Genomic DNA, 24,535 nt, shown 5'->3' on the forward strand with positions numbered 1-24,535 from the left:
TTAGTGATGGAAGTCTATTACATCTAACTGCAAAAGCAACCGTCCTTGAAACAAATTTATTTACAGTCCATGTTACCACTTGAAACAACTTTGAAATGATGTGTAAGACAACAGCTTAATTGTAAAAAAATTTTGTTTATTTGTTTCAGTTCTAGACCTGGAAGGCCTCCTAAGCGGACTCAGAGTGTCACCTCCCCAGAGAACTCTCATATCATGCCACATTCTGTGCCCGGCCTCATGTCTCCTGGGATAATCCCACCAACTGGTAAGAGTGCAACTTATCCATACCCCAAATATTTAAAGGTAGCCAACTTTTAAAGTTTTTCCGTGTACTTATATTTACATAGCTGTTTATAATCATCAATTAAGTTCTTGCTCATACTATCTTGTTAGCTATGAGACTTTATTGCAAGATTGCATTGAAGTTATGGTTTTATTTTTCAAAATAAAATGAAAGAAGCTTAATTGGTTTAGGAGCTTAGCATTTTTGAAGCGTAGTGGTAGGAGCTATTATATTTAATCCTTTATCTAATATCAAATAGTAGTTAATTTCTCATTTTTCCAGTTATGGCATCAAATCTTAGACAAGGTCATTGACTTTCCTAAGATTAGCCAGCTGGTGACTAGCAATGGTTATTCAAATTCAGATCTGAATATAAACATTTCTCACTTATTAAAAAAAATTAAATTTACATTGAAGAACTAAAGACAGCAACTATGTTAAGAAGAGATAGAATTTTTCTCAATCTGTGTTAATGCATTTCCATATGATACAGACGAAAACCATTTATTGCTAGAATTTTTGAAATCCACATGTAAAAGGGTCATCTTGACTATGTAAGCTTTGCACTACCAATGATGTAGACAATACACTGCATGTAAAACGAACTCATTTGTTTCCACCAACTGGGCATGTTCATTAATTCTTTCATTATACACATTCTTGACCACTTCTCATGTTTCATCCAAATTCATAAGCAAATTAAAATAATAATGATGAAACTGTCCAACAGATAATATTTGTATTCATTCTTGTTGTCATGAAAGTCTATGCATTTGTAACTTTATAGCCTCAGGGGATGAAATCAAGGCCTTGTGCATGTGCAGTAACACTGTGTATTCTGCCAGACCCATTATTTTATTCATTATTCTATAGCCTTGATAGAGGAAAAGTGGAAAGGGAGAGACAGAGAAGAAAAAGATGACTCAACACCACCCTATCATCTGTGGGTTCCATTGGAGCTCTCCATCATGCTCCTGTGTAGTGCTGGAGATTGAGTGCATAATGCAGTGCACTGTAAAATGTGCATTCTACCCACTAACTAACTAATGAACCAACCATATATATATATATATATATATATATATATATATAATTTTATTATTATTTTTAACAAAGCACTGCTCAGCTCTGGCTTATGGTGGTGCGGGGCATTGAACCTGGGACTTTGGAGCCTCAGGCATGAGAGTCTCTTTGCATAACCATTATGCTATCTACCCCTGCCCCCACTAAGCTGTATTATAGAGACTACCATGATGCAAACAATTGTCATGTAACAATGAATAAAAGAAAAGTCATCTGGTAAGAGGAGGAGAGTCTTCATTTTTTCTCTGGATTCCTGTATTAGTGTTTTCATTTTTTCATAACATTTGTCTTTCTCTATACTGTCTCTATACTTTCTCTATACATGATTTTCAAATTTTGTATTTGGTTAAAAGTTCCTTGAAAATAATGACTATGTTGACTCTTACTTTCACTGTAGCCACAGAATAATCAGATATCCATTGAGCTGAACTTGAATATGCTTAATTTTTTTCAATATAATACTAAAATTCCATGATGGTAATAATGTAAAATTCTTGTGGAAACTTTTAGCTTTACATCAAATTTTCAGATGAAGCTAAAGATATAGAAAAGTCAAATCAGTAGCTAAAAATGACCCAAAGAAAGAGAAAGTGTCATCATTTCTGTTTCTTTTTGTTAGCTGTTTTCTCAAGCAACTGAATTCTACTCCTCGAAGTCCAAATTTCAAAATTGATATTTGGAAAAGGACTAGGTAGTAATTTGTAAAATCTTAACTGTTTTTATATAACAAGTTGAATGTCTGGATGTAAACATTTTTGGCATTGTGGTTACTATGTAGATGAGATAGAACTAAATTTTTAAAATTTCCCCCTTGTAAAATGTTTTGGGGGAGAAAAGAAAGAAAAACTTTTAGTTTTTATTGTTTTATGAATTAAAGACTCAGGTATGCTGGAAGAAAGATACAAGAGTATTTGACTTTTCAATGAAGAATATTTTAGCGATTTTTAAAAGTCTGTTATTTTAGTAATCATTATTTTTCAACTTACATATATCTAATTATAGTAATATCATAGATAAAAGGTATTCAAGGTTTCACTCTTATTAAAATAGGAAAAATATTATTCTAATTCTCTGCCAACATATAGTTATTTAAAGTACAAGACAAATACATGTTTGTTCACCACAGAAATGATGAGATAATCTGATGTCATTGGTATCTAAGTATAGCAATAACTTACATAATTTGCATCTTCAAATAACTTTGGGGTAAGTGCAGTTTCTCTCTAACAGTAGAATCTGTCAGTGTTTCCTTTTTATAAATATAAATTTAAAAAAATAGTAGAATCTACACCAAAGCTCAACATTTTCTTAATGTTGGCTTGACAGATTTCATTTGAACTGTACCTTGGTAAATATATTGAAGATATTTTAAACTTGACTTACTATGACATTTGTTTTGAAATATTTTATTACTGCACTGCCCTCATACATGATAATTTGGATTTTGTTCTTTCTAATATGTAGTGAACACAAAAATCAAGATTTCTTTAAAGCTTGAAAAAGATATTAAGCAGTCATGTTCTAGGAAAGTATGAGGGGGTGGAAACTAAGCAGAATAACAGATTGGATTGAAAATTGGATCTTGGACACTTCAGTGTTCTATAGCATCTTTTATCACTTTGGTATATGTTCACTTACAAGTATTCACTTAGTTTCATTTTTAGGCATTAGTCCCCAAATTTAATGCTTTCAGAATCTGCATATGGTGTTACATTAATATATTCAATTCCCATCCTTTTCTACATTTAATTTTTCTAGATGGAGAAATGTACATTTTAAGTAATCCAAAGTGACATCTCTATCCATTGGAGGATGGATTATTTACTGTCTGAAAGCATTAACTAAAAATGTAATGAGCTATATACTTCACAAAAGCCTGTAATACTTTTCTGCCAGGGGGCACTCAGTATACTGGGTGGATGATTCAATGTTAATATATACATGTTTTTATAGCCCAGAAATCTATTTTTATTTATTGTTTTCTTTGAAAAACTAAAATGATTTTTTTCTCTTTCTGAGCTGGGGAAGATATGTATGTTATATTTTTTTGAACATAATGGAAAAGTTATGTGTTAATATTGTTATCATTAAACAAACTAACTTGAAACATTTGTATTATTTAAGCTGTGAATTCAGGACTTAAAAGTCTTGTGTGAAGATGTTATATAGTTAGATTAGTTTTTCAAACTTGCAAAACCAACATAAATCTCAAACAAGCAAAAAACACAGCCATTAACCCTCTAACTGCAAATCCTCTGTAATATTTCAGTTGAAGCCTCTGAATATTGGTCTGTAACTATGTTTTCAGTATTAACATTTGAAGTTCATAAAATATACAGCTTTACCTTTAAAGTTGCCAAATGGCCCTCTGTGTGTGTGGGGGGGGGGGCAGGGGGAAATGACCAAATCTGACAAACTTATAAAAATCAAATATTTTTTCATAATCATTCCTTTGTCCCCCCCCTCACCCCCAACGGTTGAACAGTGAGGTTAAATAATCTTTCCTGGAAGTATCTTTTATCTCCAAAAAAAAAAAAAAAAAAAAAAGTGAGAATTTTTATGTTTAAAGCATCTTTTTTTTTTCAGTCCTGAAATTATGTACTTAGGTATATATTTTTTTCATTAAACTTTGAAACTGCTTATCAAGTTCTTGTCTATGTATTCATGTTTTTCTTTTCAGAGACTGAGTGGGCTGTAACCTTAGAAGGGGGCGTGGGCAGATAGTGATAAGTTCTAAAATTTATGGTTGTCAGAAGATTCCATAGCAACCAGAAGTGGAAGCTAATGAAAGAAAGAAGCCTCTTTGTAGGGTCTCTCAGCCCAGCACCTCCTGTAGTGCTCCCTACATTTACTTGGTCTGAGTGAATATCATAAATCATTTTTGATAATACATCCTAGTTTAGAATATATTCATCCTAGCAACAGAGTTTCAAGAACATGTATACTTTTTTTTTATAGAATCGTGTATTTTACAATTAAGAAAGAAGCCATGAGTAGTATTTGTAGTATTTGTGTAGAATTTGTAGTTATGGCCAATATCCTGATTTTAGTTTTATGACAGAATGCACACTGAAGCTGAAATCTCATTTTTATACAACTACTGAGAAAAAACTCTCTGAGTCCCAAATATTTAAAAGAAAAGATATTCTATATATTTTTTCAATTACACTTAAATTAAATAAATGGATGGTATATAATTTTGCTTCTTAGAAATGTCGCATTCTGACCTTGTATGTCTACTTTGTATGGATTGAAAAAGAAAAAAAAAAGCAATTGCAAACACATAACCACTCGTGGACTATTCTTTAATGGTAAGAACTTACAAATAAATTTTATCATCATGGAGTAAATGCAAGGTCAATATCAATCTCTAGTTAATCCCATAATCCTATGTATTTTTATCTAAAAATTATTAGAAAGCTGTCCTTGTGTGAATTTATAATTCAAAACCCTGCTTTCAGGATTCATATTCTTATTTTTTTTGCTATATATTAGTAACTTAGCAGTTAACATCATCTAAACTACCTCCTTTTTTTTTTGGTATTACGTTAAATATTTCAACTTATAAGGAGAGAGCTCCCATTGTGGAAATACTGTGTATAATGTCAAGCCTATTATAATCACTGTATTAAATTTCCTGGGATGATGCATAATTAAGGATAGCACCAAAGTTCATATGTAAAACAGTCACAACTATATTGATCACATTTACTAATAAATTAAAAAATAGTAATCTTCTAAGTGCCTTACTCAAAGAATAAGTATCATATCACTATTTAAGCCATTTATACATACATACATACTTACGTGTGTGTGTGTGTGTGTGTGTGTGTGTGTGTGTGTGTGTGTGTGTGTGTGTGTTTCCTCCAGGGTTTTATTGCTGGTGCTCGGTGCCTGCTCTACAAATCCACTGCTTTTGTGGCCATTTTTTTTGAATTTTTGGATAGGACAGAGAGATATTGAGAGAGGAGGGGAAGGTAGAGAGGGAGAGAGAAAGACATCTGCAGACCTGCTTCACCACATGTGAACCATCACCCCTGCAGTGCAGGTGGAGAACTGGGTCTTGAACCAGATCCTTGCATAGGTCCTTGGGCTTCATACTATGTGTCTTAACCTGGTGTGCCACCGCCTGGCCCCCCCATTTGTACTTATTTAGAATGTATATATATATGTGTTTTCATGAATTTATATGTCAGGGACATCTATCTGTGAAGTCTAATCACTGGATAGTCTATATTTTAAAAAAATATTTATTTACTTATTTTAATAAAGTTAATGAAACTTTCCCCCTGTAGGTGGGGTCTTGGGGCTTGAACCTGGGTCCTTACGCACTGTAATGTTTGCACTTAACCAGGTGTGCCACCACCGGGTCTTTTTTTTTTTTTAAATAATTTTAAAAAATTTATTGGGAAAATTTTAAAAATAATTTTTTTATCTGTTTTCCAATGAATATGACTAATGTCTGTTTAGTTAAGGAACTATGAACTATAATAGTATTGTTACATTTTAAAAAGTAGTGCTACCTAAGGAAAGAGAGAGACAGGCTGGGAGTATGGATTGACTTGTCAATGCCCATGTTCAACGGGAAAGCAATTACAGACACCAGACCTTCCACCTTCTGCACCCCATTATGACCCTGGGTCCATACTCCCAGGGGGTTAAAGAATAGGAAAGCTATCAGGGGAGGGGATAGGATATGGAGCTCTGGTGGTGGGAATTGTTGGAATTGTACCCCTCTTATCCTATGGCCTTGTTAGTGTTTCCATTTTATAAATAGATACATTAAAATAAAAAAGTGGTGTTATGCAATATCTAAAATCATTTTTTGCATATTTAGGCTTCATAGTAAAGATCAAAGTCTAGAGCTAAAAAAGGTATAGTAAATGTGTGGGCACAGCTATACTATTTATTTGTTTGTAGGCTTATGGCTACACATAAGCATTATTATCAATAGCTGATGAAGTTTATTTCTGATATTGAAGCTCCAGAAAAGCAATGTTTGTAGGATAAAATGGCAACATAGAACATACATTAGTCTTTAAAATTCCTGCATAATTCTATAATTATTTTATGTACTATACTACATAATCATTAGTATTGAATCCTTATTTTATACACAATATCTTAATGTAGAGAAAATTCATACATATATGAAAACCAGTATGGTTCATAATTTAACTATATGTAGCTATTGCTCTGTGTGAGTAACTAGATAATAAACACACTAAATATATTTACTTCAGTCAAATCACAATATCCTTTGAGTCTGTTTTTAACATAGGAATTTATAAAAAATAGTTTTCTAAGCTCTTAGAGCAAAGATTTGTTATTTTTAGATCTAATTAAATAACCACATGTTACTAGATTTCTGGACAGGCCTCCCATCTACTTAATATAGAAGAAAATTACAGTCCTTTCTTTCCTAATTTGTTCCTCTCTTCCAAGTTGTTACTGAGTTCTTTAGTCTCATATGTCTATACTTAGTTGCACCAAGAGTTATAATCTACTTATACTTCTCTCTCAGTGGATTTTCAGTAATGGAGTTACTAAACTCCTTAATTGACTAATTGCTAAGTATTACTTGCTTCTTTTAGTAATGTGATGCCTCCTTTGACAGAAGAGCAGTTTATTTACATTAAGAAAAGCAAATCTATTTTAAGAGTGAACTTTTGAGGAAAATAGCTGTTGTGCAGAGGAACTGGAATTTTGTCAATTGTCCATTTGTTTGGATAGAGTTCTGCTATCTTGGCTATATATTGGTGGAGTATGTTGTCTTTCATTGCTTGCTACAGTTTCTTGACCAGGAGGAATTGCTATATAACTATTTCATTTTCCTTCCCATGCCTAAGTGAGAAATGTAAACATTGTTCACAATTCTGTGCTACAGACATACTTTGAATAGTCATAAAGATGTAGGACAAAAGTTATGCTAAGTATGATAAACATAATTGTTTAGTCTCATTCTCCTTCTTTGATAGTCTTTTCCCTCTGAGGATAACATCAAAGCTTTAAGTCCTCCACTTAACAATATGCCCCAGGTCTGTTATTAAGGATTTAACTATACCATGCTGGTATTTCTTTTCATTCTCTTCATGCTCTTTGGGGATACATTTACAGCTTCATTTTTTTCTTTGTAATGAAGTAGAGTTGTTAATTGGATGGATTGACAGCTCCAAATACTTCTAGAGAAATTATTGTTTATTAGAAAGTTATCAATATTAGCTAATCTTCACATTTCGTTTCCTAAAACATTTACTATCCTAGTCATGAATAAACTTAAGACAGAATTTGCAAATATTCTGCATGAAAAAGAGAAAAGAATTGCATTTGATTATGTAAGACAACATTGTGATAGAATCTCTGAAAAATAAAGAATATAAACCTAAGCTTAATGGATGGGGATAGAAAGTTCTCATCAAAGAAATGACAACACTATTTTGCTTTGTACTTCATGTAACATCTGGGATATGATATTCAGTCATTGCACCTCAATGTTTAGTGGGATATTGACAAACTGGCTGAACATGAAAACAATTAGCTAGATGATAGGGACTTGGAAATTATGGTGACATTGTGTCTTAAGAAGACTTACAGATAGTTTGGCAGTAGATAAGAATGTAATAGATTCATTCTATGATCTTTCAAGGGAAAATCATCCAATTAACATACAACTACAGGGAGTTGGGCTGTAGCACAGCGGGTTAAGCGCAGGTGGCACAAAGCACAAGGACCGGCATAAGGATCCCGGTTCGAAGCCTGGCTCCCCACCTGCAGGGGAGTCGCTTCACAGGCGGTGAAGCAGGTCTGCAGGTGTCTATCTTTCTCTCCTCCTCTCTCCATTTCTCTCTGTCCTATCCAACAATGACAACAACAACAATAATAACTACAACAATAAAACAACAAGGGCAACAAAAGGGAATAAATAAAATAAATATTAAAAAAAACATACAACTACAGAGAGTTTTTTTACTTCCAAAAGAAAGAGCCTGCTACAAAGAAAATTGTCTAATAATGAGACATATTACTGATAGTACCCTACCTTTTCCTTCTGACAGAAGAATTCAAACAGAAAAAGGCATAAAAACTTGTAAGTATATTATTTAGATTTAATTAAATTTTACAGACTATATGGTCAAAGTAATGACTTTATGGAAAAATTTCTTCCTCCCTTATTATCCACCCATTTGTTAGTGAAATTTAAAGATATTTTTCATTGGAAAGATCTAATTTTAATAAGACCATCTTGTTCCCCTAAAGTGAAATGTGACAGAGAGGGGGAGAGAAGATAAACACCTGCAGACCTGCTTCATCACCTTTGAAGTGACTCCCTTGCAGGTGGGGAGCCGGGGGCTCAAACTGGGATCCTTACACTGGTCCTTGCGCTTTGAGCCACTTGGGCTTAAGCTGATGTGCTACCGCCTGACTCCCTGTAACATCATTTCTATGATGTCATTAGCCTATGAGTAAAACTGCGACTGTGGTAAGCCATGAAACATTTGTTTTTTTCCGTTGGAAAAGAGTTTACTATATTTTTTTTACATAGCACTAGGAAATGAACTCAGGGACATCATAATGTCACTTATTACTATTTCTTACTTCCTATGCTAAAACTCAGATTGAGTTTGTAACAATTTATTTATAACTGTTTCAAATGTATAGTTTAGATTTAAAAAGCCTCAATTTGACAAGTTATTGAAATCAAGTAAATATATTCTACAGATATTCCTGATAGAGCTACTTGACAGTAAAAATTGGTTATTACAGATTTACCTTTAGGAATGATAGCAATGGATTCTTTTTGTAATTTTCTTTTACCTTTTCATATATTTTTTTACTTTAAAAAATCTTTTTATAGTTTTTATCTGTGAGTAATAAGCTTTATGTATACAAATGTTATTGCTATTACTCTTTTTTTTTTTTCCCTCCAGGGTTATTGCTGGGCTCGGTGCCTGCACCATGAATCCACCGCTCCTGGAGGCGATTTTTTTCCCCTTTTTGTTACCTTTGTTGTTGTAGCCTCGTTGTGGTTATTATTATTGCCATTATTGATGTTGTTTGTTGTTGGATAGGACAGAGAGAAATGGAGAGAGGAGGGGAGAGAAAGACAGACACTGCAGCCCTGCTTCACCGCCTGTGAAGCGACTCCCCTGCAGGTGGGGAGCCGGGGGCTCTAACCGGGACCCTTATAACGGTCCCTGCGCTTTACGCCACATGCGCTTAACCCGCTGTGCCACCGCCCGACCCCCTGCTATTACTCTTCTAACCACCATGAAATTTTCATTAATATGCACATTGCAAGTTGTAGTAGTAATGTAAATATTGCTGTCGGTTGAGAACAGCTCTATGCTGTGCTATTTAATTGTTGGAAAGAAATTGATATGTCGGTAAACAGTGAATCCAGTTTTAAAAATAAAACTCAGCCTAGCCTAATTCAGTAAATTGAAAGATAAATTTGTACGTTAAGGAAGTACTTAATATAATCAATATAATTTTTTATCCTGTTCACTTGTTGATATATTGCTAAGAATATATAGAAGAAACTAAACTCTTTTAAGATCTGTTGTGCTATTTTGCATTTTAAGTAAAGTTGTTTTTATCTCTTAACGAAGGATCACAGATTTTTTTTTCCCTGCTGGTTTTAGAATCCAGTGAGTAGGTTGTTACTCTTTTCTTTCTAGGAAATATATTCTTCAAACAAAATGATATTAAGACATCTAACTTGGAATTGAGAGATCTTACCTTCATTCATTTTTTTTAATTATTGTAGTTATTGTTGTTATTATTGTTGTCATCATTGTTGGATAGGGCAGAGATAAGTGGAGAAAGGAGGGGAAGACAGAGAGGGGGAGAGAAAGATAGACACCTGCAGACCTGCTTCACTGCCTGTGAAGTGACTCCCCTGCAGGTGGGGAGCAGGGGGCTGGAACCAGGATCCTTATGCAAGGTTGGTCCTTGCGCTTTCCACCACATGTGCTTAACCCACTGCGCTACCGCCGACTCCCCTCACCTTCATTCTTTTCCTCATCAGTTACTATGTGAATCTGAGAAACACAGCCTTGTCTAATTTGTTCAGTCATCTCAAAGTTCATAGATGATTTTACCCGAAACATCGTGTTAAAGAAGAGGATAAGGGGACTTGTCCAAAGTTTTACTATTATGCCAGGTTTCAAATGCACATTTTTCTGCTCTAATTTACCAGCTTATATTAAGCTGCCTTGTGAAATAACTACTTTTATTATATAAAAGTACATTTCTATTTGATAGAACTTTCTGAAGAACAAGTGAGTTAAAGTAACACAATGTGAATTACAACGTCTTCACAAAACAGCCTGTCATCTGATTTCCAATTTTATCTTGGTGATTTTCAAAATAGAACTTTGTATGTTTTTTAAATTATTTACCTTTCTTGTTTAATGTATCAGTTCTTGGAACAATTGGTTCCTTTTCCATATTTGTGGCATTAGGTCATATCATTCTCTCTTAAAAAAAAGAAAAACAAACAAAAAAAGAATTAGTTTTGTGTCTTCAATACAGCTCAGTTAAAGTATTTAACACAAATACAGCCCTCTCCTCTAGTCTGATTAACAAGATATGTAACTGGGCAACAGTGCACTGGGTTAAATGCACATAGTACAATCTGCAAAGAGGTATCCTGATTAGAGCCCCTGCTTTCCCACCTGCAGGGGAATCCCTTCACATGCGGTGAGCAGGTCTGCAGGTGTCTATCTGTCTCTACCCCTCTCTATCTTCTCCTCCTCTCTCAATTTCTCTCTTTCCTATCCAATAAAACAATGGCAAAAATGGCCTCCAGGAGTGGTGGATGTGTAGTGCAGGCCCAAGCCCAGGCGATAAATCTGAAGGCAAACAAAACAAAACAAACAAACAAACAAGAAGCAAAACCAAGAAATGTAATTTTGTGGTTTATATTTGAGTCACTTAAATGTCTCCTTAATCAGATGTTTTTCTATACCATTATATGAAACATTTCCTCATTTATTTTCATTTAAGAAATACAATATGTGAACATGTTATACTGATGCTTCTAAGTATATATTTTGTAATTATTTGAATTTGTTTTCTTTATTATAAGTGTCTGACATAAGAAAACAATGTTGAGCTTTTAAAAATCAAAGGATGTTAGATTGTTTACTCCCAATGGCCTTGAAATCATAAGTTCCAGTTATGGTTTTGATTTACAAATGTGATGTTATATCAATTATTTTTAAACATGTAGAATATTGAGTATCAAAGTCAATAAAGTTTTAATCTCTCCAGTAAAGCATTATACTCATTTTTTAAAAGTAATTCTTTAGCTTATTAAAACACCTGGCTGAAAACAACTTAAAAATGTGAAAATGTAGTATTGCAAAGGTTTTAAAAACTTGCATATTATAGCGATACCTCCATTCATCTGTGAAAGCAGTATAGGCCTTTTGTATTTCTTATTATCTTCTATTGCTTAATAAAATTCTTCAAGGGAATTATATTGGGGAAAATGTTTAAGTAGAATTTTATAGAAGCTTGTTGATTCAAATGAATATAAATGCAAGTATCACTAAATTCCAAGAAAATTAATGTATTCATATCACACTTTATACAACATTTTGAAGTTATTTAGCCTGAGATTCATTTCATTACAACTAACCTTTAAGTTACTTATTGAATAAATTATACTTAAAGATACCATTCCAAGGAGAATCTGTTACCATATGACCTGTCTATATGAGTTGTCTTTTTGATTTATAACAGCAATTGCTTTCTCGGCATGGATTTCATGACATAATAATATTCTATGAATTTTTGAAATTACAGTGAACTTCACATCAATCACCTGCAATAAAATACTATATGTATCAGTGAGAGGAGACAATTGGAAAGTAACCACTTTCAAAATATGCAAATCCCCTAAATGCCACTACTATTTTAAATTTGTCATTTTTTGTCTTTTGCTATTTGAAACATTGACTATAAAAACGGTCAGCATCATTACCCTCATTAACACACAACTGCATAGTCTTAACCAATAAACTTTCCCTTGAATGTGAGTGACCGCTGTCCTTTCAGCTAATTTTGCCTGGATTGCTATTGTTGTTGGCCTGGATTCTAGGAAATTTATTGCTTCTAGGGTTCCTAGGAATTCATGTCTTTACATGTCAGTGTTGTGATTAAACACATGTGACATGGACAACCATTGACTGTCTATGTTTCTTTAAGCTGTCAGAATCAGACTGAAATTGTGTTCTTAGCTATGTAAAGCATCGAGTATGCTGCTGGCTTTTCCCTCGAGTTTCTCTTCAGCAAATATTACTGAAAATACCTAGTTAACGTCTTTCACATAAGAATACTTATTTCTTTTATCATTCTTCTGTACCTCCTTCTGCACCCCATAATGATCCTGGGTTCTTGTTCCCAGAGGGCTAAAGAATAGGAAAGCTTTCAAGGGAGGGGAGGAGATATGGAGCTCTGGTGATGGGAATTGTATGCAATTGTACCCCTCTTATGCTATGAGCGTGTAGATTTTTTTATGTCTTATTTATAAATACATTTTAACAAAGTATACTTATTTCTATGAGACAGAAAAGTTCTATACTGAGAATTTGTCATCAGCTGTTACCTTAGATTTTATGTAATTTCACTGTTTTGCTCTTAAAAAAAAAACCTCATTGTTTATCATAGGTGATTCTTACTTATTTTGACACATTTTTTTTATTTTGACATATTTTATGCCATCATTTCATTAATGATCATTATGCTTTCAACAGATTCTTTTCATCTATAAGTTTGCATCAATTTGTTTGAGATATTAATTTCTTGAGAAAAGTATTTTGAAGTGCTGTGAATACATTGAAATGGAACTGTCTTTTTTTTTTTTTTTTATCACACCAAAGCAAAGGTTTCTGGGGAAGAAGGGGCAAAGGTGTGCAGATGGTGTTGGGCTTTAGTACATAATGGTGGAAGTGGACATGGATTTGAGATGAGAGTTTTCCAGACACCTATCATGAAAAGATGAGAAATTGTGCTCCTATCAGCCACTACACTATAAACCATTGATCCCCCAATACAATGATTTTTGGAAAAAGCTTATTCAAAAAATAATCTTGTTCCTGTAGTTTAGAAGAGCCATGGATATATTGCAGTTACGAAACGGAAAAGGAGAATTTGTTCACAAATAAAATATATTTGAAGTTTGTTTGGGGAGTAGGGCAGTAGCACAGCTGGTTAAGCACAAGTGGCCCGAAGCACAAGGACCTGTATAAGTCCTTGGTTAGAGCGCCTGGCCCCCCACCTGCAGGGGAGCCCTTCACAAAAGGTGAAGCTGATCTGCAGGTGTCTATCTTTCTCTTCCCCTCCTCTCTCCATTTCTCTCTGTCCTATCCAACAACAATGACATCAATAATAACTACAACAATAAAAAAGGGCAACAAAAGGGAATAAATAAGTAAATAAATATTTTTAAAAAGATAGTTCCTTGAATTTATATAAGTCTTCTTCCATGTATCTCTTCCAGATACTCTTGCGGTCATTGTTATATACCTTTACTGTATGTCTGTAAATGCTATAAATGGATAGAGACAAAAATTCATGTACCACAGATTTGTTTTTAATGAAAAGTAAATTACTTTTATATATTCAGCATCAATACCTTAAAATCAGTAGGTATTTAATAATGGTTTATAAAATTATAGTTCCAAATTGTACCCACAGCCAAAGTTCTGTGTCCCTGTTTTCAAATAGTTAAAGATATAATTTACGATAAACTAGCAGTGTGTTTGTCCCATTTTGCATACACATAAACTCAGGTACAAAGGATGTAAATCACTTGTTCATGTTGAAAAGTTCACTTAGAGTTTTAACTCACAGATGAATATAAAGCCTGTCTTCTTGGTAAAATTCATTTGAAGAAATGCATTGGTCTCTTTAGATACAATACTTATTTGAAGTAGACTTGAAATAGTATGAATTGAATTTTTTTTATTGTAAGGGCAAAGTAATGCTTTAAAAATAGTTTAGACTTTCAGTAATATGCATAACCTTAATTTGAAATGATTTTCACATCTTTCATATATTGACATATAAATTTACTTTGCTCATTGTAGACACTAATTGATATCATAAGATCATTCTTTTAAAAAATATTTATTAGATGGAAACATAGAGCAATTGTGAAGATACCTGCAGCCCTGCTTCACCACTTGTAAAACTTTCCTCTTGCAGTTGGGGACCAGGAGTTTGAATCCCAGTCCTTATGCACTGTAATATGTGCGCTTAACCAGTTGCAGTACTGCCTGGCCCCTTATAATATCACTCTTAATGATGTAAGATCCTTATCCTATTCCTGTATGGAAACTTAGGAATTATATAAAAATATTTTATTTTAAAAAGTTGAGATATTTATTGACATTATTTGAAAGGAAGTAGTAGGAAGATGATTGAATAAGCATGTCAGAATTTTTATTTTATAGTTCATTTTCAAGCATTATTGCTTAGTAAAGCAATATATATGATCTTTAATATTTATTTACTTGATAGGACTGAGAGAAACTGAGAGGGGGAGGGGAAGCAGAGAGGAGGGAGAGAGAGACATCAGCAGCACTGCTTCACCACTAGTGAGACTTCCTTCCTGCAGTGGGGGAGTGGGGATTTGAACCTGGATTCTTGTGCAATGTAATGTACACCAGGCGTATTACTGCTCAGCCTCATGATCTTTAATGTCAACCTGGCTATTACATTATCAAGTATTTATAGAAAAGCTTATTAGTTCTTTTTTTTTTCCTGCATTTTGTCTGCTCAGTAATGTAGTGCTGATTGACTTCCTGCTCTTTTATACTTTAAGACCATTACTGAACTCTAGAATCCTTTGTATTAAGTATTATGAGACTTTCCTGTGTCTTGCTCCTTTTCAAAATGTGACGATTCAGTTGTTTTCATATACTTTAGACACCATACTTATTTTATACCCTCATCTTAGTAGGATTCCAAATTTCATATTCAGATTATATTTTTAAAGTTCATTTTTTTTCCTTTGCATTTTGTCTATAGTAATTGTAAGAACTTTTATATTTCTACCATTTTCTCATTTAGATTTTGATGAACAAGGAATATAATTCATTTTAGTAATTTAGTGTTATTAAACATTTCAAATCCCTTGTTTATTGTGTTATTCTACTTTACTGTATTTAATAAATTTAAAGAGTTGTTTTCAAACTTCACCAAAAGATTAATCTTGATAAGAAAATGAACATATAACATGTAAAAATTTTTTCAGGTAGTCTCAAAATCCAAATGAAAGATTTGAATATTAGGACCATGACTTGACTCACCTCTGCTTAATTTTGACAGTTGTCTTAAAGAGAATTTAGTGTTTAATGAAATTTTCTGGACTGATAACTCAAAACCTGAAGGGAACAATTCTAGTAGTGAGAAAGTAATTTTCTATCCTAATTACACCTTCGACCTCAGTACAAAGTCTGTCAACAAAAGTGCCAGGTTTGATCATGATTTTTTTTGACATGTATTCACCAATCTACTTCACACAGGAGACTTTTAACAATAGCATTTGATACATGCAACCTAACTAAGATTTTACATCTGGGAATCAACTCTCAGATACTGTTGCCTACAAGTGACTTATTTAAGTCCTTCTTAGAAATGAAAAATTATATAAGTATTAGTAAAATATGCATCTTATACTTATTATTTTAGGCAAATTATATCAATAGGTTAACATCTAAGTGATGAATTGGTTTTAAAAATTTGAACAATATCATTATCTTGAATTTACTCCAAAATCCCAGTAGAGCTAGAGAATATAAGAGAGAAAATCTCTAGAACTTTCTCTTAATTAAGGAATCTTGGTCCTTGGCTACCCTCTAGCATTAGGTGTATATATGATATTGGCAATTCCTTTGAATTATGGAGTCTGTTTCTATATATTGGATGGACTAGTTTATGTGTAATTGTTTAGTTGTTAATGCTTGAACCCTTTCTCCAGTAGTGTCTTGGCTAAAAGACATTAAGCTACTACCTGAAGATCTTTTTTTTTTTTTTAATCTGACTATAATTCTCTATCCTCTCAACTTTGCTTTCTTTTTCTCCACTATTCCATTTTAGTTTTCTTTTCTGGTTTTATTTAAAGAATTTTAAATGAAAAAAAATTGTTAGTTAAACTTGAGTTTAGTAGAGACTAATGTCTTTTTAAGGAAACAAAGTACTAAAATATAGCTGATTATTACTGACTTAAAGAATTATTGGTTCCTCCTCCTCCTCCTCTTCTTTTTTGACACTGAGTTATTGCTAGGATTTGGTGCCTGTGCAACTCTACCATTTCCAAAATTCTTTATCTTTTTTAGTAAAATACAAAAGAAGAGAAGAGGAAGGGAGCCAGGGACAGAGAAAGAGGACAAACACTTCCAGCACTGCTTTATCACTTGTGAAACTTCTCCCTTGCAGGTGGGGAGTGCAGGCTTGAAGCTTGGTTTTCACACATGGTGAAGTGAGCCACCACCTGGTCCCTTCCATCTACTGACACTTCTATGAAATATATTGTTTTTATAAATTGGAGAACTAACAGACACACACAATCCTGTTTTCTTTATAAGTAAGGTATATACATTCATTAAGTACAAAAAAATTCATTCATTAAGTACATTAAGTACATTCATTAAGTACAAAAAAATTTATTTAAGATAAATTTATTTTTATCCTAATCATGAGACATACACATGATCATATCAAAATTCATTGTGACTTACAATCTTTAAAATTTTTCTTTATAAGCCAGAAAGAGAAGGATGAATATGGGATGATGTCTCTCATGGTCAAAGTTGAGAAATAAGAACAGAAAGAGGAAATAGAAGGTAGAACTTGGTTTGGGTTTGATATATTTTCCCAAAGTAAAGGACTCTGGCAGGTAGGGAGAAAGTTTAGCTCCTGTTACATTATTCTGGAGGAGGATGTAGGCTGGAGACCCAGAGAGTGTGTTGCAGAAAACTGAGAAATTTTACACAGGAACCACTATCTGTATTTACTTTACACCATTAATCCTCAATAGAAATGATCTTTAATGTATACAACAAATACAAGTTGTAGGCATTACAATGAAAGATGGCTTTACCACTTAGTAAATTGTAATTGACAGTGGACAATATCAATATGCATTTTTCAAATAATTACAGTACTAGTAATTATTATCATCCATTAAGAATGATTATATTACAATTAACAATCTTTTTAACTGTACATCTCATTTAATGCCTATTATATCTCTGGCAGTTATAGTTTTCGTTACATAAATGAATCCATTTTGTTACTGATTTTTCTTGGTCAAGATCATTGACCTGAGTTCCTATCTTGTGTCCTACATCACTATGCAATAGTCTGGCATGTAGACTAGAAGCAGTGTGTTCATTTATATTTATTATATTGAATTATAATACTTATGAATAAGTGCTCACCAGTTCATTTCACCCAGAATGTATTTAACAATTGCATTTGATATTTTTAAGTTAAATACAATTGTTAGTCTCCAGTCACACTCAGTGTACTATTGTCAATGTGGTGATTCACTTTATTTCTTTTTAAATTTAATTAATTAGGTGAGTCTTAATGAGCTCTACAGTGTTTTGGCAGCAGCTTTGTTTGCTTAATCCATATCAACATTGCTGTGTCCAGTTATAGTTTTATGTTTTGAGAGGTTATGATAGAAAGCAGTTTGTCACAACTGGGTAGTTACAGTTGGAATTTAAAAAAAAAAAATTTATTTAAGAAAGGAGACATTAACGAAACCATAGGATAGTAGGGTACAACTCCACACAATTCCCACCACCGAATCTCCATATCCCATCCCCTCCCCAATAGCTTTTCTATTCTCTATCCCTCTGAGAGTATGGACCCAGGGTTGTTGTGGGTTGCAGAAAGTGGAAGGTCTGGCTTCTGTAGTTGCTTCCCCACTGAACATGGACATTGATTGGCCGGTCCATACTCCCAGTCTGCCTCTCTCTTTCCCTAGTAGGGTGGGTCTCTGGGGAAGCAGAGCTCCAGAACTCATTGGTGGGGTCTTTAGTCCAGGGAAGCCTGGCCGGCATCCTGATGGCATCTGGAACCTGGGGGCTAAAAAGAGAGTTAACATACAAAGCCAAACAAATTGTAGAGCAATCATGGACTCAAAGGTTGGAATAGTGGAGAGAAAGTGTTGGGAGGGGGGTACTCACTACAAACTCTAGTGTACTTCTGCTTTCAGGTATATATTTTACACTAGTTTATGGATACATGTGAACATATGCTCTATCTCACGGAACCTAGTCTATATCTAGGTTTTGGGACTTTGTTAGAAAGTGATCCACCTGGGATGGAATTACAGAATACTATGAAAGGAAAGGTCTCAACTGAGTAATGAAGCTGAAGGGTTGTCGTTCCACACCTGAAGTCTCTGGACACAATCTGAGCTGAAGCATGCTGAGGTGGCACTCGTTGCGTTGATTAGGTTGCAATCGGCAGATGCAATATTATTTGACATGGATTGGGAGAGGCATGCGGGAAAGTGGACCCTACCCTAAGGTTCCAAGACTGGGGGAAATATAGGCTCTATAGTGGAAATGTGAGGTTCCTGCTGTCTTAGGGTTGAAAAAGACAATGGGTAGTTATTGTTATCATCACATTATTGTTGGATATTAAAATGGAATGAAGGAAATGAAGATATTTAGTGAAGAAAAGAGGTCTATGGAAGAAATTGGAAACTGACTTTTTATATTTAACCAAAGACATAGATTAATTCTGTGTTGTTGTAGAAGGCAAAAATGCATAAATGAGTACCACTCTTGAAAGAAATGCAGACGATAAAAAGAAGGTTCCAAATTCTAGCCCACTGAGCAATAATATAGGCTACTGTGCTTTGATATCTTATTGTAATTTTTTGACTATTAAGTCTTATAGTAGAGAGATTTTTTTCAGTTACTGTAATTTTACAATCATCATTTTTATTGGTATTATGTATTTTTAAAATTTATTATACCAATGAAATATACATATATTTAATTTCAAAGAATTACTTTACCTAAAACTTTTCATTTGATTTTTTTTTTATTTTGGGGAATGTAACTTAGCAAATCACATGAATTATATGATTTTTCAGTATTATGTGAAAATCATACAATTATTGAATTAGAGGTTTGAAATCTGAAATGCACACCTTTGATTAAGTCATAATTGGATGTCTTGATTTGGATAATTTTTTACATGATTGCCTGTGTGCAATATTTCACTAATGATTCTATTTTGAAGGAATAACTGAGATATAGTAAGTCATCATTTAAATAATTCTTATTCTTCTTTCTTGATATTTTAATCTGTCCTTGGGGAGATTGAGGCAACAAAAGAGTATAAACATTATATTTTACCTAATTAAGTAAATTTTAAGGTCCAGGGGTTGGGTAGTACCACACCTGGGTTGAGCACACAAGTTACAATGCACAAGGATCCAGGTTTAAATCCTTGTGCCCTACCTGCAGGGGTAAAGCTTTACAAGTGGTGAATCAGTGCTGCAAGTGTCTTTCTTTCTCTCTCCCTCTCCCTCCCCCTTCCCTCTTGATTTCTGGCTGTCTCTATCCAATACATAAATAAAGATAATAAAAAAATTTTAAAGTCCCAGTACAATATGTTCTATGGTTTTATTAGTACATATTCACTTAAAAAACAATGTAGCACAAAGTATTACTGTCATAGTTTATGATAAATATTTCAAAAAATGCATGAAAAGGTTGTAAATTTTATTTTCAGTGTTTAACTATTTAGATTCTGCTCTATAATGATCTTATAATACTTTTCATTATGATCATTATTTTAATCCATTATACTTTCCAGACTGTTTTGCATCTATTCTTTGACACTGGATTTGTCCACTTGAATTTTCTCTTTCTCATTTTAAACTTGTGTTAGCAAAACTGAACCCACTCTTAACTATTTAAGTCCACTTTGGGGGAGTCAGGCGGTAGTGCAGTGGGTTAAGCGCACTTGGCGCAAAGTGCAAGGACCAGCATAAGGATCCTGGTTCGAGCCCCCACTGCCCACCTGCAGGGGAGTCACTTCACAGGCAGTGAAGCAGGTCTGCAGGTGTCTCTCTTTCTCTCCCCCTCTATCCTCTGCTCCTCTCTCCATTTCTCTCTGTCCTATCCAACAATGACAACATCAACAATAATAATTACAACAACAATAAAAACAACAAGGGCAACAGAAAGGAAATAATCCACTTTGGGCAGATTTCCATATATATATATATTTTTTTTTTTTAATTAAATTGATGATTCGTATTTCATGTGATAACACAGGTTAAAGAACTGAAAGACTTTCTCAAACTTCTAAGTAATTCTAGCACGATAAGAAAACAGCTTCCACATAGAGTATTATTTTAACAATTTACCAGGAGTTTAAACTTATATTTTGAGTGTTCATTATTATTGTATCGCCCAGTGACTGTTTGTGATATGTTATCAACTGAAATTCACAGATGAGGAAGTGGGAGTCAGATTTGCTACTCAAGATTGAAACAGCTCTAAAGAGGCAGAGTAAGAATTTGAATCCATAACTCCATGCCTTTTTCCTTTCCATTGCATTCATTTAAGAGGCCATGATTGCTACACAACTCCAATCTGCATGCTTACCTTCTTTCTTTTTTTTAAAAAAGATTTTATTTATTTATGAGAAAAATAGGAGGAGAGAGTAAGAACCAAACATCACTCTGGCACGTGTGCCGCCAGGGATTGAACTCGGGACCTCATGCTTGAGAGTCCAAAGATTTACCACTATGCCACCTCCCGGACCACATTTCTAATGAAAACAAAATAACTTAGTGATTTATTTTAACTTTAGATCCAGTTATAACTAAAATGTCTAATGTGTTTCAAATGAATATACATATTTTATAAATCAATTCTGAAATATTGAAATGCTATGAGGTCAAAACCTTTGTATATAATTATAACCCTTCTAACATTAAGCAGGTGACTGGACTAAATATAAGTCAGGCATAAAATGCCCTGCATGTAGCAACACAGTGAATCAAGCAAATTATCAAATGGCGAAGCTCATTCTGTGCTTGGGGCAATTTCGGCTGCCAGCACTTATACATCAAAACTTCACTCAATGTACGATTGATTTTGCTTTATTTTGTTTATTTTAATTCCCTACAGCAGCTATGTTAGTTTTGTAGAATGCTGTCTGCATCATTAGGTTCCTAAGAAATTATAGTTGTTTCAGTCATGGTTGACCAAAATATTATTCCCAGCTTATAAACCATGCGTATTATTCTTGCATGGGTATCACTGAGCTGAGTTGTGTAAGGCCTGTATTTCAAATATACTACACACACAGACAAGTCATTAATGTTATTAGAAATATGGACATCTGAAGAATAACACTGTAAAATCAGAAAGCCAGCGTCCATTAAAGATACTTCCCAGTTCAGTAGAAGGGGTTCAGATTAAAGAATGAAAGTCCAGTCTTCAGGCAGGAATGAAATTCCTGTGTAAGATGATACATGTCTTCCTTTCACAGTTGCTTTTTATGTTGCTTTAAAACATGTCAAAATAATCCCCAACAGAGGAGTCTAAAAGGAATGTCAGCTCTGTGGTTATGTAAATCGAATTGAGTGCTTTACAGCAGGTTTAAGATTTTTATAACTCAGAAGTTGTTAACAGCCAGCTGGTTTGTATCTGTTTTTTATGGTTATTCTTGTCATATGCAGCCTCCACAATTTTTAATTATATTTTATGGTATGTGTTTTTCTCCTCTTGAATCCCTTAGCCACTCTTTGCTTCACAAGATATTTTCCGTTGGGAAGGGAACAAGCACATCACTGGGACTTCATCATTGAAAATACAGTTGTATAATTACTCACTTCTAACAGCTCTATAGTGTGAAATTCAAGCAACTTTCCATTGCAAACACATAACCTTCTATTAGAGCACGGAAATTGCTTTAACGTAACAATATCTGCTTTTATTATTTTTTTTGAGCTGCATTGTAAGAGTTTCTATTGTTAAGAGTCAAAAATTTGACATTATACCAATTTGTGTATTGCAAGTTCTTCCTATGCTTTAGTTCATATTCTTCCTTTCTTTTTTCCTTTTAATTTCTCCGTGCTTTCCTTTTCTTTTCCTCTCTCTTACCCTTTGGGTGTTAATCAAGTAAGTTAATTTCTTTTTTAATTTTTTTTTAGGTTTTATTTATTTATTTATTCCCTTTTGTTATCCTTGTTTTATTGTTGTAGGTATTATTGTTGTTATTGATGCCGTCATTGTTAAGACAGAGAGAAATGGAGAGAGGAGGGGAAGACAGAGGGGGGAGAGAAAGGCACCTACAGACCTGCTTTGCTGCCTGTGAAGCGACTCCCCTGCAGGTGGGGAGCCAGGGGCTGGAACCGGGATCCTTACTCCAGTCCTTGTACTTTGCGCCACATGCACTTAACCCACTGTGCTACCACCCGACTCCCAATTAATTTTGAATATTTGTTTAAAATCTGAATGCATCCTTTAATTACTAATATATTAAATAACTATGTATGTTAATGAATTAGAGAAAATCATATATATATATATATATATAGAGAGAGAGAGAGAGAGAGAGAGAGAGAAAGAGAACGAGAGAGAGAGGAAGGAAGGAAGGAAGGAAAACAGAGATGGAGTCAGAGCATCACTTGGGTGTATGTGGTTCAGGGAACTGAACTCAGGGCTTAATGTATGCATGTGGGTAGGTTCTGCACACCACTACCGAGACTTCTTTCTGTCATATTTACTATTTTGATTACACAATAATCATAAATTAGAAACGCATACCCTTGTGTTGATGGACTTTTCTGAGATAGCATAGTAATTAGAAGTTGAGCTAATATTTATATTTTCTCTTCACAAAAATTAAGAGGGTAGGGAAAATTCAAAAAAATCTTTTTGAAGTTAATACATATACATGTTATCATGGAGGTGTGTATGAGTGTCTGTGTGTGCAGGTACTACTAATAAAATCTAATAATGGCTCACAGAGACATTATTATATTCCTAAACTTTTTTAAAAAAACGTTTTTTTAAAAATTTTTTATTTCCTTTTTGTTGCCCTTTTTTATTGTTGTTGTTGATGTTGTCATTGTTGCATAGGACAGAGAGAAATGGAGAGAGTAGGGGAAGACAGAGAGAGGGAGAGAAAGATAGACACCAGCAGACCTGCTTCACTGCTTGCAGGTGGGGAGCCGGGGGCTCGAACCGGGATCCTTATGCTGGTCCTTGAGCTTTGCGCCATGTGTGCTTAACCCACTGCGCTACTGCCCAATTCCCTATATTCCTAAACATTAAAGTGCACATTGTACTTACTAACCCTTTGCAAAAAGAAAATAAATCAGAACTTTTTCTTTATTCCAGATTTGGAAATATAATAGTGTAAATCTTAAATATTTGAACTGTTAAATTAGAATATGTTGCTAGAAATATTTTAGATATGATAAAAATTTTAAGCTAAGTAAATTTTTAAATTAGTAACTTTGATTTTATACATGTTACTTTATAGGGAATTTTTATTATTTAAACTTTGTATCAATTTTGACTACATAAGAAATAAATTATGCATATTATACAGTGGACATTTCCGTAAATGTATTCTAGGGTTACATGTAAAAACTGATTCATACAATTCAAGTGTGGCTCTTTTACAGGATTTGTTGACATGTTGTTATTATCAATGTCATTTTCAAGCTTAGTACCTTTAGGTGACATGTTAGAAGTGTAACATTTTTAAAATCTCAGGGTGAAAGTTCAGAAATATTTATTTTGAGTCATTTGGTACTTGCATTATATTGTTAGAGGAGTTAATGTAAATTAGTCTTTCTTAGGACTGGATATTTAAGTTCATTTTTATTGACTTTGTCTAAAATTATTTAAGATCTAAAGTGTGTTTTTGAAATTGAATTAAGCCCAGCAGCTAGTCTTGTATGTTAATTATTTTGAGATTTGATATATGATGTTATTTTGTGTATGTATATTAGAATCAAATGAGAATCAGAGGGTAGTGTGAAAAATGATAGAGAATATACATTTTTAATAGTCTGTGTAAAAGACACTGACATTGGAGGTGTTATGTATTCCCTCTAGCATTTATTTATCATATGGGTTCAATAGAATGCATGTAGTT

At 33.6% G+C, this 24,535-nt stretch overlaps 1 protein-coding gene across 4 annotated transcripts in view; it reads left to right on the forward strand.

Moving 5' to 3' along the window:
* The window catches only part of DACH1 (dachshund family transcription factor 1), a 488,759-nt gene that overhangs the window by 202,084 nt on the left and 262,140 nt on the right, over nucleotides 1-24,535 (forward strand). For all 4 annotated transcript variants that reach the window (XM_060191413.1, XM_060191414.1, XM_060191415.1 and 1 more), the window contains exon 2: nucleotides 150-265. In XM_060191413.1, the coding sequence (XP_060047396.1) occupies nucleotides 150-265 (116 nt within the window). The remainder of the gene's footprint in view (nucleotides 1-149; nucleotides 266-24,535) is intronic.

The sequence above is a fragment of the Erinaceus europaeus genome, chromosome 5 (genome assembly GCF_950295315.1).
Source record: "Erinaceus europaeus chromosome 5, mEriEur2.1, whole genome shotgun sequence".
In the NCBI taxonomy this organism is placed as follows: Eukaryota; Metazoa; Chordata; class Mammalia; order Eulipotyphla; family Erinaceidae; genus Erinaceus; species Erinaceus europaeus.